At 36.7% G+C, this 14854-nt stretch overlaps 1 protein-coding gene across 2 annotated transcripts in view; it reads right to left on the minus strand.

The window, feature by feature from the left end:
* The window catches only part of PRKN (parkin RBR E3 ubiquitin protein ligase), a 721348-nt gene that overhangs the window by 385317 nt on the left and 321177 nt on the right, over positions 1-14854 (minus strand). Inside the window, exon 5 of one of the 2 annotated variants that reach the window (XM_071549418.1) lies at positions 8888-8971. The exons of the other annotated variant lie outside the window; for it this stretch is intronic. Within the exon in view, the coding sequence (XP_071405519.1) occupies positions 8888-8971 (84 nt within the window). The remainder of the gene's footprint in view (positions 1-8887; positions 8972-14854) is intronic. 2 annotated transcript variants of the gene reach the window in all.

The raw sequence follows: 14854 nt of genomic DNA on the forward strand, positions 1-14854 counted from the left end.
CACAGGTTAGTAAAGGGAAGAGGCTTTAAAAACAGCAAATTCTCTGAAATTGTTTGCCTTTTTGCCCTTCTGGTATCCCACAACAGAAAAGAGAAGAAAACTACAATGACAGGTCTGGTCTGCTTGTTACTTAACTTGTATTTATGATTTATTTGTTTTACTTGCCATAACACTGGGAATAAAATAATAGTCTGTAAATAGTAAAAGCAATGGCCAGAGTAAATATGAAATATATTCTCAAACTTGTATTATATGAAATGTGAATCTTTCTCCTCTCCAGAGGCTATCTCTTTGATATATGGAAAGCCGCTTGTATCCTGGGCTGCATCAAAAGCAACATGGCCAGCAGGTCAAGGGAATTTATTCTGCCCCTTTACCCTGCCCTCATGAGATAACATGTGGAATCCTGCATCCAGCTCTGGGATCCCCAGCACAGAAACCAACCAGTTGAAGCTAGTTCAGAGGAGAGTCAGAAAGATAACTGAGGTCTGGAGCACCTCTCCTACAGAGACAAGCTGAGAAATTGGGGTTGTTCAGCCTGGAAAAGAGAAGGCTTTGAGGTGATCTTACAGCAGCCTTCCAGTACCGGAAGGTGGCTGTGGGGTGATGGTCTGATAAAGCTAGATGAATTGAGAGAAACACCTCAGTCTCCCGGAGGGATGTTCCCAGCAGAGGACAAAGAGCATTCAAACTGATAAAATTAACAAAGGATGGAGTGCTGTAAAAAATGACATGGCCCTCCTTTGCGATATCTTTTATGACTACTCAAAAAGCTACCCCTCAGGCATCTGTATCACCCCCAAAGTATTGACTTGAGTCACACAAAAACCACCTGAGGAAAAAAAAAAGTATAAAAAGAAATGAAGTAAAAACCAAAACTGGGGAGAAATGCTATCATCTCTACTGGAGCAACTGCTAGCAGCAGCTTCTCCTGCCTCTTCCCACCTCTTGGAACAAGGTAGGGGTGAGAAACCATGTGCTTTCTATACTTTACACCTTATACTTAACTTTCTTACAAAGCTTATTCCTTTATACATTCTATCTTATCTCTTGTGCTTACATCTTATGCTTACAGCTACTTTGATTCTTACTCTATAAGCGCTTTTTTACTATGTCTTGCTACTTTAATACTAATAACAGTAACTTGCGTTAAACTTTGCTACTTTACAATAGTTATTGCGTTCTTTTGCAGTATGCAGTTTCTTTTTCAACATGTGTGTTGATGAGAAACAGCTCTGTTCTTTCCTTTTGTTTTGTTTTACAGAGAAAGTGGTGTGCAAGCTATTTTATTGCCCTATGTTATTGAAGAGGTGTCTAGATAAGAGTTTGGGGTGGTTGGTTTCTATTTAGTAGTTTTTGTTGCTAGCTTTTGTCTCTCATGAGAGTGGGATACACTGACGTATTGAAACTTAAGTTTGGTGTGCTTATCTCTGTAAAATATGTTCTGTGCTGGTTTATTTTGGGTTCTTTTGTTGTCAATTAAATACAATCTTGCAGCTAAACGTTAGCATCAGCAATGCAAAACCCACAATAACTGTCACACACTTGTATTAATAAATATTATTTTGGGAGTTGTTGGTGGGAAAGTTCTATTCTTGCTATTAAGTGTGGTCTCGTATCAGAGGTCAGAAACCCTTCCAACCTGTGTGCTGTTCGTGGTTGATAGGCAGTGTTGGGAAATATAAGGCTCTAATTTTCTGGAGATGCTTATATAGCTATAAGTTCTCCCTGGCTTAAGTGCGGCCTCATATCAGAGGTCAGAAACCCTTCCAACCTGTGTGCTGTTCATGGTTGATAGGCAGCGTTGGGAAATACAAGGCTCTAATTTTCTGGAGATGCTTATATAGCTGTAAGTTCTCCCTGGCTTAAGTGCGGCCTCATATCAGAGGTCAGAAACCCTTCCAACCTGTGTGCTATCCATGTCGGTAGGCAGTGTTGGTTGCATAAGGATCTGATTTTCTGTAGGCGCTTATTGCTAATAATTTCTCCTTGGCTGAAGTGTGGTACTCGTAGAGGAGTCAAAAATCTTTCCAGCCTGTGTTCTGTCCAGAGTTGACAGGTAGTGCCAGGTTCATAAAGGTTTGATTGCCCCAAGGATGCTTATAGCTAATAACTTTGTATTAATTCAAATGGGACTAGAAGTCTCTTTATTTCTTGCCTCCCCCCCCCACCCCTTCACGTGACAGTGGCCTACAAGACAACTGTAAAGGGATTTTTACAAAGTTATGTAATGATAGGACAAGGAGGAATGGCTTCAAACTGAAAGAGAGTACCTTTAGATTAGATATTGTGAAGAAATTTTTCACTGTTGATGGTGCTGAGGCACTGGAACAGGTTGCCCACAGAAGCTGTGGATACCCTAACCTTGTAAGTGTTGCAAGCAGGTTGGATGGGGCTTTGAACAATGTGATCTAGCAGAGGGTGCCCCTACCAACAGCAGGGGAGTTGGAACTAGACGAACTTTATGGTCCCTTCCAACCCAACCCATTCTAGGATTCTATGAAGACCACATAAAGAAGCTGTTATAATGGCTGAGGAAGCTGGGCTTGTTTACCCTTGAGAAAAGAAGGCTCACTGGCGATCTTATCACTGTCTATAATTACTTGAAAGAAGGTTGTGGCCTCTTCTCCCAGGCAGCTAACAAGAGGATAAGAGGACATGGCCTCAACCTGTGCTGTGGCATTTCATGTGGGAAATCGGGAAGAATTTCTTTCCAGAAAGGACTGTCAAGCATTGGAACAGTGTTGCAGCATTTAGTGCTGTGAACTAATTGCGAAGAGGGTGATTGGTCAAAGGCTGAACCTGACGATCTTGGAAGACTTTTCCAACTAAAATGATTCTGTGACAATTATACTTCACAAATATTAAGTTGTTACAAGGTTTCTTATCTGGTATTTTAATTAGCAATACTATTCCATCATACATATTGTAATTTTTTTTAACAGCATATGATATCTGGACCACTGTCTAATGCATCAGGCAAACTAACATGGAAATCAATGAAATAAATAAAAATGCAAGAGGTTTCTTGGTATTAAGGAACATCCCCGAATTTTTAAATTATTCATAGCAATATTATGACATTGAAAATATTATAATGGCTCCAAGGACAGACAGACATGGTTCCTTTCACAAATAACCAGGTACATCATTGAACACAAAGAACAATGAATAAATAATATAGCAATGTATCAGAGCCTTCCCATAATGAGATGATAGTTCTTTACTATATTCATACTTTGATAACATCATTAAATTTACTCCTTTTTTTGTGATACTCAACTGCTACAGAATTTATTTCTGTTCTCAACTGAAATTGAGGTCTGAGCTAATCAAAGCAAAATGAGATGAAAAATGAAGCATATTTCATCTGAACAGTGATGTTTGAAAAGAATAGCTTTGGATGCTTGAAAGAAAAAATCTTTTAGCCAGTTGCATATTTAAAGTATACACACTGAACACTACTCCCTTGATTTCTTAGTCCAGCCTATTTCAGAAGAGCACAGACTCCCTGTGGAACACACAGACTATGAAACGATCACAAAATACTGCTGTCCTCGGTGATAAACTTAATGACAGTAAACAAGCAGGAAAATGAAAAATATTTATGAGAAATATTCAAAAAAATAAATAGATAAAACTGCAAGACTCAAATCACACAGGAGGAATAGGGGAAAAGTAATATGAAAAGCTACATAATTAAAAAGTAGAACATGCCTCCTATCGCAAACTCTTTGCTCCCAAGCACAGCCTCCAACAGTGACACTACCCTATAGTGGAATCCAATTGTTGAAAAATCACATGTAATGACCATATGCTAAACACAAAAAACCAAACAAACAATCAAACTTGGAATAGAAATCTTTGCTCTGGACAAAGGAGATTGCTATAGAGCTTCATTAGAAGGATATACTGATATTATGAAAATACAGTACGTAAAGATCACAGAATTATCCAAGTTGGAAGATACTCACAAGGATCATAGTGTCCAACTCTTAGCCCTGCACACAATCACTTCTAAAAGTTCACAGAAGTCCTGTTCCTTCTTTTAGAAATGATTTTTTGAAGCCCAACAGCAGACTGGAGAAGAGATAAAGATGCTATTCAGTTGAAATGATGGACATTTGACACAGTCTTCATGAGAAATAAAAAAATCAGGGTAACAGTAGTGAGAAACATCAAACTGGGAGAGAAGGACATTTGAATTTCCATTACAGTGATTTCTATTTTTCCTTATTCCCAATATCTTAAGCTTTCTAAGCTATAAACATATTTATCTCTTTCATTATTATTTCTGAGACTTTCAAGTCTACAGCAACTCTTTTTGCACATCAAGTGATAATCCCAACAACACAGAACATTAATACTTTTTCCACAAGTTTCTAAAGTTCAAAAACATTTGCCCTGTATTTTTCCTTGAGGACATGGCAATGGCTTTCAGCAACTGATGCATGTTCACTGAAGTGTAGGACTGATGTGAAGCTGATTCCTATGAAGTCACTAGTTAAGTGATTTACAGTGTCACAGCGCTGTCCCTGTACACATATGAAAAGAGCTATATTATTTCTATGTCTCTTGATGACTTCTAAAAAGCATGAGCTTACAAAGAGAAAGAAAATCTAAGAGCATTTTTATATACAGAAGTAGGAAAAGCCCTCTTTGCAATGAGAAATTCACTTCATTAGATGATAAACAAAAAATGTTCTGCATGTATTTTAGAGAACTGTAAAAGCTTGAGCCTAACAAGAACACTCCCTCAGTAATGTTTCATTTGCATAAGGAAAAGACGAATAAAGAAGTTTAGTATCACATGTATTCTGACCACTTGTAAAGACAAGCATGAACCCACAAGAAATTATATCAGAAATAGCCTCAAGACATGTTTCAGTGGTAGACCTGGCAGTACCAGGTTAACAGTTGGACTTGATGATCTTAAAGGCCTTTTCCAATGTAAATGATTCTGTGATTCTAAGCTGTAACTAAATTATGCTCATGTGAGAAGAGTATCTGGAAATTCATAGAACTCCACTTATTTCCAACCACACCTGCACAGGTACATACAGTGCTGTTGGCTGCAAGTGTTGTGAGAGAGCCACCACAAGTACTGGGTTCTCTCTCATTTAGTGAATGGCCCTAATTGGTGAAACAGCTTGAAATACTCCAGTCCAATTCTCATTTAAAGTGTGTCAATCATCTCAAGTCCATCCTTCCCTTTTCTAATTGATATAATTAAAGTTGGTTATAAAAGTGACTCAGGTGTTCTACAATTGCAGCAACACAAGTGTTCACACCAGCTTCATCTTTTAGAAACTGTAGAAGTTCAGAGCAAATGCACTGTTTCTGATATCCAAAGCAGAACTCAGTGTGTTTGTTTTCCACATTAATTACAGTATAACCAGTGTATTTTACTAACTGTTTCTCAAAGTACTTGGGTACTCACATTGTTTCATAAACTAGTCTAACATTAAATCAATGAAACAAACAGTGCTTATTACCTTTCAGGATCTATATTCTCTATTTAGACTCCATTTTCACCTGGTTTTGTAACCTTTCATATGTCTGGCTAGAGCACACAACTTCCCAAGAGCCCATTGCTCCAGGCTATGGGGTAATAGGCTGCAATGGAAATTAACATGAAGAGAAGCTGTGGGGAAGTACCCCAGGTAGCAGAGGGGACCAATATCCAGTGTTCCAGGTTCTCCAATTTCTCAGTCTGAGTTAAAGCATATTTTAAGATATTACAATTGCAACATTTGCCTTTTATATTTATTTCTCTTGCAATTATTTAAATCATAATTATGGACTATAACTAATCACTAAATACTTTTTTCCTCACTACAAGCTCAAAAGTAGTTGAAATTACAAATAAAGCACATAGAGCAGATCATATGAAAATTTTAATTAAGTTTGTTGAGCAAACCCACAAAAATTAATGAGATACATTTCATATTTGGGAGCACATTGGAACACATCAAATCACTGTGCATTTATCACCAAGACAATCACATCTTCTGGCAATCTTTGATAAATTTTATTTAACTGAATTGAAATTCAATTTCCATTGTCTTCTCACACTGACAATTACTATATTTACTTTTTTTAAACCAAAAGAAAATCTGTAATTTCTATCAGGAGACTAATATCATACAAAATATGTACAAATTAGTATTTCAGGGAAAAAAAAAACACATTACCCCATGAAGGTATGTTGCAAACTTGCATTTATGAGAACTGAAAACTGACAAACCCCAAATTTTTAAGTAAAACATGTCTTGAGGGAGAAGTAATGCAGCAAACTTTCTGATTTTTTTCCTCAAACAGCAGTATTTGTACAAGTAACAGCCTCAGAGCCTCTTTATTGCTCATCACTGTAAAGAATCATGCACACTGTGGAGTTATTTGAGACAAAACATAACTGCACAAACTTTGTCATGACAATGCAAAAATGAATATTTAATGATAAAATGTGTCTTAATCTTTTAAAGACTGTAACAGCCAAGAAAAGCTTAAAGGTTTCAACCTATGATTTAGTTAAGGTTATTTTTCTCTCTGTTCCAAACAGACTGTTTAACCAGATCAGAAAAGAATGACAAATCCTTGGAAGCACATCTGTAGGATCCCTATCATTTCCCACTCAGAGCAAACACAAAACAAAAGGCTCAGTGATTTAATCCTTTGAACTGGAAGATTTCCCAGGAAGTAAAGATGTGTTTTCACAGTGACTGAGGCTGAAAAAGGGCAAATCATCCCAAAGCACAAGAAGAATGCTATTCAGCAACCAGAGAATTTCAAGAAGCCACCAATTTAAATATGGCTACCTACTGGATAGGTAGATTAAAAAAAAATCAAATTCACTTAATTGCTTAATTTTTCTTGACTAGATTCATATTCCTGGAAATCCTGGGTGAAAATCATAAAAATTAGGAGTGTTCTCACACCTCAGCTTGGCTCAATTCTAACACCACTGGATAGAGTGGTTTCTAGCTGATAAAGGGCAAATGTGCCTGGACATAAGGTTTGGAAATAAAGGAGCAGCACATTTTTCCAATAACACTCTTATCCCTGTAGTTCAGGTGGTCTGAAACCGCATTTGCAATATGACAGCCTAATAAAAGGTGGCTCCTGAATGTTTTTCAGTGATGCCTTACTGAACGATAACCCCGATCCTTGGCTCTGCTAAATGTGCAGCTTGCCAGAGGCATTGACAGCAACTGGAGTCATGGGCCTTGGTTGCCTGGGTATTGGTTGATTGCCATAACATTAACCACTCAAGATCTTAGTGTCATGGTCAGTGCTTTTTGGTCTTCTTTCTTCACAAAGGATGGCATCTTGTTTCATTTTTTGCTTTTAAAAAGTAATAATTGATTCAATGTGGGAACGGGATATAACTCAGGAGGCAAGGTTGCCAAAAGTGTTGTTATTTCACAAATACGTTAGAAAACAAAAGCCGTAAGTTGGTAGCTGCAAGTCAGTCAGATATATTCCGCAAGTCCCATTAGATGACAAAACTGATCTTAATCACATGCTTTAGCATATAAAGTCTCAAGATGGATACCTGACAAGGAGACTCTTCTTCTTTGTGAAAAGCAACTTTTATCTTCTTAATTTTCCTGTGTCAGCCTTAAAGAAAGAAGGGCAACAAGAAGAACTTCTCCCCACTGACAACAGACAGGTACCAAAGCCAGGCAGTCAACCTTTTTGCAACTAGAACAGCTCCTGAGGCATAACAACTCCAGGCAGACTACAGCCAGTCTGCCCAGAGGCAAAGTGGTGCCTGCTTTTACACTGCAGCAGTACGACTCCAAGAATAGCACTCCAATGTCTAACACCCGCTACTTTCAAGGGAGCAGCTGAGCCACTACTACAAGAAAGTGCACATCAAGAAGGAGAAGCCCAAAAACTGCCAGACCTCAGTTTGCCTTGGTTGCACATGGACACGGCCATAAATCCCATGTTGTTAAAACTATCATTTGGTGCCTAAAGTTAGATATAAGTATTTCCTGACACCACCCATGGCCAAGCAGCAGACACATATGGAACATGTATGGGCATGTCTCCTCACAACCATCTTGCTAGGGAAGACAAAGAAAAAGATGCACCAGAGCAAGTGAGCAACTCCGAAAAAAGGCACTTACATAGTCCCAATCTGCAAACCTTTGAAGAACAGAATCCTTTCATGCATACAAAGTTTTGTGTTTATCTTTAAAGTCTATGTCCAGAAGGAACACTCAAATTAAGCTTTTTCCTGAGAAGGAAGTACACCTAAAACTTTTTTAGTATTAAATATTTAAAACATCTAATACATGAAAGAGATCGGTAGGCATAAATAATGTTTGAAAAAACTTCATTAAGAATTTGAGATACCTATACTCCTTCTTACTCAGTCTTTTCATTGATGTCACTTCAAAAAAACAAAGGAAATAACAGCAACAAGATGCAGGAGAACAGATTGTAAAGTAATCAGTGTGAAGAACCTGCTCCTCCGAACAAAGGCTAGAAATCTGACGTGCAAGTTCTGACATTTAGCATAACATGGAAATTTAAAGCTTTCAGGGCAATGATATACATAATAACTATAAAATAGACATTGGCATAAAAACGTAAGTATTACATTCTGTGTTTAACCTATGCATACTTGAAAATGTAAGAGCTCTGCTTCAGTGCAAAAGATGAGATAAAATTATTTCCTTCTTCATTTTAAGCAGCAACTGACTCAAGTTCCTCCATTTTGGTAGACATCAGAGGTATATTATCTGATGCTGAACACCTGTTTTGGAAGTGTACCATACATGTCATTCAACATTCATTACTGAAATTCTAACACTATTAGAATTGCTACAAAGAATTGTTCTTATAAGTACTTGGAGAAACACGACAAAAATCTTACCGCTACATTTCCATTGCACCCTTGGGACTGGCAAACACCACTTATTCTGTTGGGAATCAGCACATCATCCCAGCAAGATGGGCCCTTCAAAACAAAACCAAAGCATATAAAGGTTGAATTAACTTCATAAGTAAACATAAAAAAAATTGATTTTGTTGCTTTTTTCCTATCCCAGTTTCTTGTAGGCTTTAGCTAAACAGTTTTGTCGTGACTGGACCAAAAGAGGTCAAATCAGATTTTATAACAATATTCAGCAGTAGATCTCGGTCACAGATAGTACATAAAGTCCCTCCACCTTAAGGTCAGTGTCATGAACAGCAGTCATACAGTAGGTATATATTCTCAGCTTAAGACAGGGACTGACTTAATCACAATTAAAAAGCTACAATGGTTCAACATTGTTTACACATTGGCCTGCAGCTAAGGGGAAAAAGGGAACAAAGACAACAGTTGGAAGTGACTCACAGTTAGAAAAACTGTTATCAAATCATATTTCTTGACAACAGATAAAGCCTTTACTTACCTATAATACAACCTAATGAAAATGTTAAAGAGAATTGTTAGTAGATTCGTGGACACTTACATTAACTTCAAGATTTTTCAATCATTATTAAAAAGGAATAAAATATAAAACCTCAGAAATAAAATTGACAGAAAATCCTTATCAGACTTTGCAATGACTTTTTCAATATGAATAGTTCACTTATGAGTATATTAAAAAAACAAATAAATATAAAGATACAAATGATCAATACTTCACAACTATGAAATTGTTTGATTGTTCATCTTGTTAGCCATACTATGTTGAGATATATATATGGCATATATATCAACATTTATAAAAATATTTTGTAGCACATAAAAATTGATGCTAGCATGTCTTTGTTTTCTATATTAATTTCACACCAATTAATATTTAATTCAGAGACAAAATTAATCTGAGCAATAGGTATGAAACCTACAGATATCCACATACAGAGCAGAAATAAACAACTAAGGTAACAAAAATGAAAATATTTGCTACTTGGATTACTTGGTGTTCAGGATAGAGCCACTGCTGAGGAAATAACAGAAAAACTTGTGCCAGAAGAGAAATTATGGCCGTCAAGACATTTAAATGCATTAATGAAATTCCTGCCTCCTTAAACCATAGCTGAATTACAAAGTAATCCACTACCACATCTAGATCCTTTGTTTTCTGTGAGTTTTTTGTTTCTATTTTAATATTATTATACTAATTTTTCTGAAAGATGCATTCTTGATACTAGTAAGATTTGAGCAAAGTGCTGAATGCAAATATATTACAGTCACTGTTATAAACCTGGTCTTTGTTACTAAAATTATAACCCAGGTGCTTCTGCAATACCTTCTCTTGCAGGTTCTTTGGTCACCTTTGCTGTAACACAGCCTGATAGCATCTAAAAGTTTACTCAAGGGATCATGGTTTGACATATTTACATGAAAGCAGTTTAGATATCCAACTAGCATACTTTTTCCTACATTTTCAAGCTTTTGATTTTGCACAGCATCTTGTACTTACTATCATTGTTTGGTCATGTGGTTTTTAAAGGTGCTTTTTTCCCTTTTCAGGCCTAGAATTTCAATCCATAAGGATAACACATAACTCCCTAGCTTGTTAAAGGCAGCCAGGACTAAGAAGTTAGTATTGCCTTAGCATCTATCCCTCCACCTCCATACTAAAATTTATTAACATACATTTGTTAGAACATTTTTTTTCCAATTTAAAGGAATTCAATAAGTTATTACTTTGAATAATTCTTACATTCAGGAAGAAAATACTAGGAAAAAAAGAAAAGGATGAGAAATAAGAAGCAAGTATGTTTTATAAAATTTGGGGTCAAGGAGGAGATGGGGACAGGGAAGAACACTCATTAAAATAAAAAACCCGCAAACTTAAAACACATACCACAATCACTTCCCCCACCCTGGTACTGATCACATCAACAGCAAACTTCCCTGTTATTTCATCCTTGTGTGATTAATTGAAGGCTTTAAAAGTTAATGATGTTACACCAGTATACACACAAAAATAATCACAAGATGCATACTAAAATTAATGTTTTACTTCACTGAAGTTATTTCAGATGAAGGTGTATAACCAAAAGATGTAAGAAGGCATAATAATTCTCAAGCAAGGAGAAAAAAAACACATGCACAGGCTCATTGATAAGGTTGAGTGAGATTCTAGAAAAGTGCATTTTTAAAATGGATTTGAAACCGCGTCACTATTCTGATTATTCCAATCCTGAGAAATGAAAAGCTGACTTGAAAAAAATGTAATCAAGAAAGCATCATTAAAGAAACCAAAACAGAAGTGAATTGATACAATATTGATTACCATTAGAATTCAGCTGCTACAACTAGCACTGTATCAGGTACAAATATGCTTAGTATGGAAATATCTTTTTTATTTATTAACAATAAAAACATTAACATGAATTTGAAGTTCTTATCTCCAAGGGAAACCCGGTGTACTACATCCCATGGTGTGAACTTACAGAGCTCTCACTCTGCAATAATTTCCTCACAACATTTCTCATGCACACAGAAGTACTTTTCCCACAAATCAACTCGCTATTCGAAATAAAAATGTCATCTTTCACTTAAGGCATGCTAAAAGCATATACCCAGGGAACTAGGAGCACAGTCCCACTATCGGCGATTAACAACTGTTCACTCTGTAGCTAAAAACTTCCAATTTTTGCCTTCATAAAATCCTCACTCTATTCATCACTTCTTTACTTTACCTCCTATGATGGACATAAAACCCATGAGGAAAGTCAGATTCATTTAACTCTTTTGATAACATTAACCAGACCCACCTTTAAGCCAACAGTGTCAGGCTTTTTTCTGTTCTAGCTAAAGTTAGATCAAGTTCCTAAGGAACAAGCAGGAATTAATTCAGCAGGAATTACAGACTGCCAGAAAATATTGGGTTTGTGTCTTTCTGGCATTGATAAGTGGAGAGGAAAAAACCTAACAAAACAATAAACCTCAACCAAAGAGAACCCCTATACTTTGCCTCATTTTACAAATTTGAAAAATAAGGAAACATCTCCTTTCTCACATCTGTGCTTGACATTTTTCAGGGCCATATTTTATTATTAATGCAAACCTAACACACTTCCAAAAGATTTAGTGTGCTTGAGAATTTTAGTTTTTCACCTTCAAAACAAAAATAGCAATAAAGACATTTGTCCTTGAAAAACACTGAACATTCAAAATGTTAATGTTTCTTTAGCAACAGCACTACTAAATGTCATTGCTATAATTGCGTCAAAATACAATTAGGAATTCTGGCGAGATAAACACTTTGAAATGCAATTTGTCTATCATTTTTTCTTGAGTCTAAGAAAAGCCTGTCAAACTGCAGGCCAGCCAATCACTTGTGGTGTTGTAACACTGCACACTGTAGCATTTGCAATTATTCATTTGCATTAATCAAGAACACACTGTGAGAGGAACAAAGGCTTCTGATGAAGCCACTGCCCCTCATGTACCCAGCCAAATGGCTCACAGAGGAAGCTATGCATTAAAATAAATACAGCAGAGAAGACTTTCCAGTATAAAAATTGGCAAGTGCAGAATAAAGGGAGAAATAGAAAGAACACCACCGAACAGAAAAAGTCATAACAAATGTAGTAAAGTACTGCCCAAATAACAAGGAATGGAAATACCTATAGTTGTTCCTTCCTTTTTTGAGGGGGAAGACAGGAAAAAAAAAAGTTGACAAATGGCATAATAAATTTTAACTGAAACTCCTATGCAGCATATGAAGAATGGAGAGGATTGAGGTGTTTTTACAAGGCGTGAAGGAAGTTCTGAAAAACTGTATGCATTCCACCAGTTTATTGTACTGATGCCCACTACAGTGGATAGTACAGTACACTACTCTCAGTGTAGTTTCCATCCAGTAGCCAAGATTCAATTTCTTATTGCAGAACCAAAACCAAATTTTCATTAAGGGCCACTTCAAAAAATTAATTTTTTTTTTAAAAAGAGACCATCCACAGATCTCAAATGACAAATTATTCTAAATGCAGTTGCTGACAGAACTGCTGACCTGTAAAGTCAGTGAAAGGTCAGAAGCAGAGGTCAGCAATAGAAACTATCAAAGACACTGAATCATTTAAAAGGACAAATACTATCCATGTATTCAATGCTTTGTATTTTCCCTGCTTTAAATTCTCCCCAGTGAACAACATGCAGCAGAATATTATTAAAACACATCTTTGTACCTGCTACAATTTACATGAGAGACATAAATCAGGAAAATGTTGAGCAAATGACCCAACCAATGAGCAAGTATTAATGCAGAAGGATTTTTAAAGTTAGGTAAGAAATAATTTCAAGTCTTGAGAGGATTTAAAAATCAGAATATAAGTCACTAGAAAAGTGCTCAACCTGATGCAAACCATGTGGACACTCGGGCTCCTCTGCAAAATTATGGCTACTGACCCATCTGTGTGAGAGTATTTGAAGAGCTAAACATTCTGTGGGGACCACTTGGCATGATTTCAGCATCTTGAGACAGTAAGGAAGAAAAACCTCCCCAAAATGCTAGGATTATTTAACAAATGGGGGTTTTTATTTTTGCTATTCTAACCAGTCCAAGCTACCACAATTCACTACTTCCAGTGCCAGTACAGAGGGACAACTCTGCCCTCTAGGTAGAATAAAAACCAAGATGTATTGTGACAGTAAGCATGCACCTCTCCTATGAGAACAGGCTGAGAGAATTGGATTTGTTCAGCTCAGAGAAGGCTTCATGGTGATCTAAATGCAGGCTTCCAGTACCTAAAATGAGCCTAGAGGAAAGATGGAGAGGGACTTTTTACAGGTGCATGTAGTGACAGGACAAGGAGGAATAGATTCAAACTGAAAAAGAGAGTAAGTTTGGATTAGATATTGTGAAAAAATTCTTCACTGTTGAGAGTGGTGAGGGAACAACAAGAGGTTGCCCAATAAAATTGCAGATAACCCATCCCCAGAAGTGTTCAAAGCCAGGCTGGATTGGGCTTTTGAGCAGCCTGGTCTAGTGGGAGGTGTCCCTGCCCGAGGCAGTAGGATTGGAACTACACGGTCTTTATGGTCTCTTCCAATTCATGCCATTCTATGATATGCAAACACAGCTTAGCACAGATGATGACTATTACATGAAGAGCAATAGATCCTGTCACAAAGCTGATAGCAGAGATAAAAATCTGCTTGCTATGATTTTCTTTACTAAAAGCAAGTTTGAGCTTGTTTTCACAATACGAGCACTTCTGCCTAGAAAAATAATTTTTTAAAAGGAACACAGTTTCATAAAACAGTATGGACATAACTAAATAATCAGAGTGGTTTCGCTCTGCATCACATAACTAAACTTTGTCTGCTTCTCTAAAATCTAGCACCTTCCAAAACTTTTATCTTATTATGCTACTTCCTCAGTGTTTCTGAGGAAGCAACTTGCAAGACAACAGACAGTCAACAGACAGGCTCATGAATGTCTCAGAACAGATGGGTAAGGCTGGAGAAGTGTCAACAGCTGACAAATCCCCAAGGAGCTGAGCAAATTCCAGAGTCAATGAAGGGGAAGGAAAAACAGAGCTTTTTCTTGGGTAGACAAAATGCTATTGATTAAGCCTGATGTTACCGTAGGTAAACCAGTGCATTCATACTTTTTCCTCAGCATCACTAATCCTGTGATCTGGTTTTCACATTTCATACTTGTCATTAGAGTGGCATTGCTGAATGCTAGATTGTTTCTTCTGAGCATTGTACAGATATAAAACATTTAAATAAAAGCTTTCATCCTATTTTCTTAGTGCAGTAATGGAGATGAAAAATTAAGACCTTTAAATACACCAATCCATATATCATAAGTTCTTAACAGACTTAATATAGAAGAGAAATTTGACCATCTTTTGAAGCACTTACTAAGAAAAAAAACCTAGCTGTTAT

This window comes from Pithys albifrons, chromosome 2 (assembly GCF_047495875.1).
Source record: "Pithys albifrons albifrons isolate INPA30051 chromosome 2, PitAlb_v1, whole genome shotgun sequence".
Taxonomy (NCBI): domain Eukaryota; kingdom Metazoa; phylum Chordata; class Aves; order Passeriformes; family Thamnophilidae; genus Pithys; species Pithys albifrons.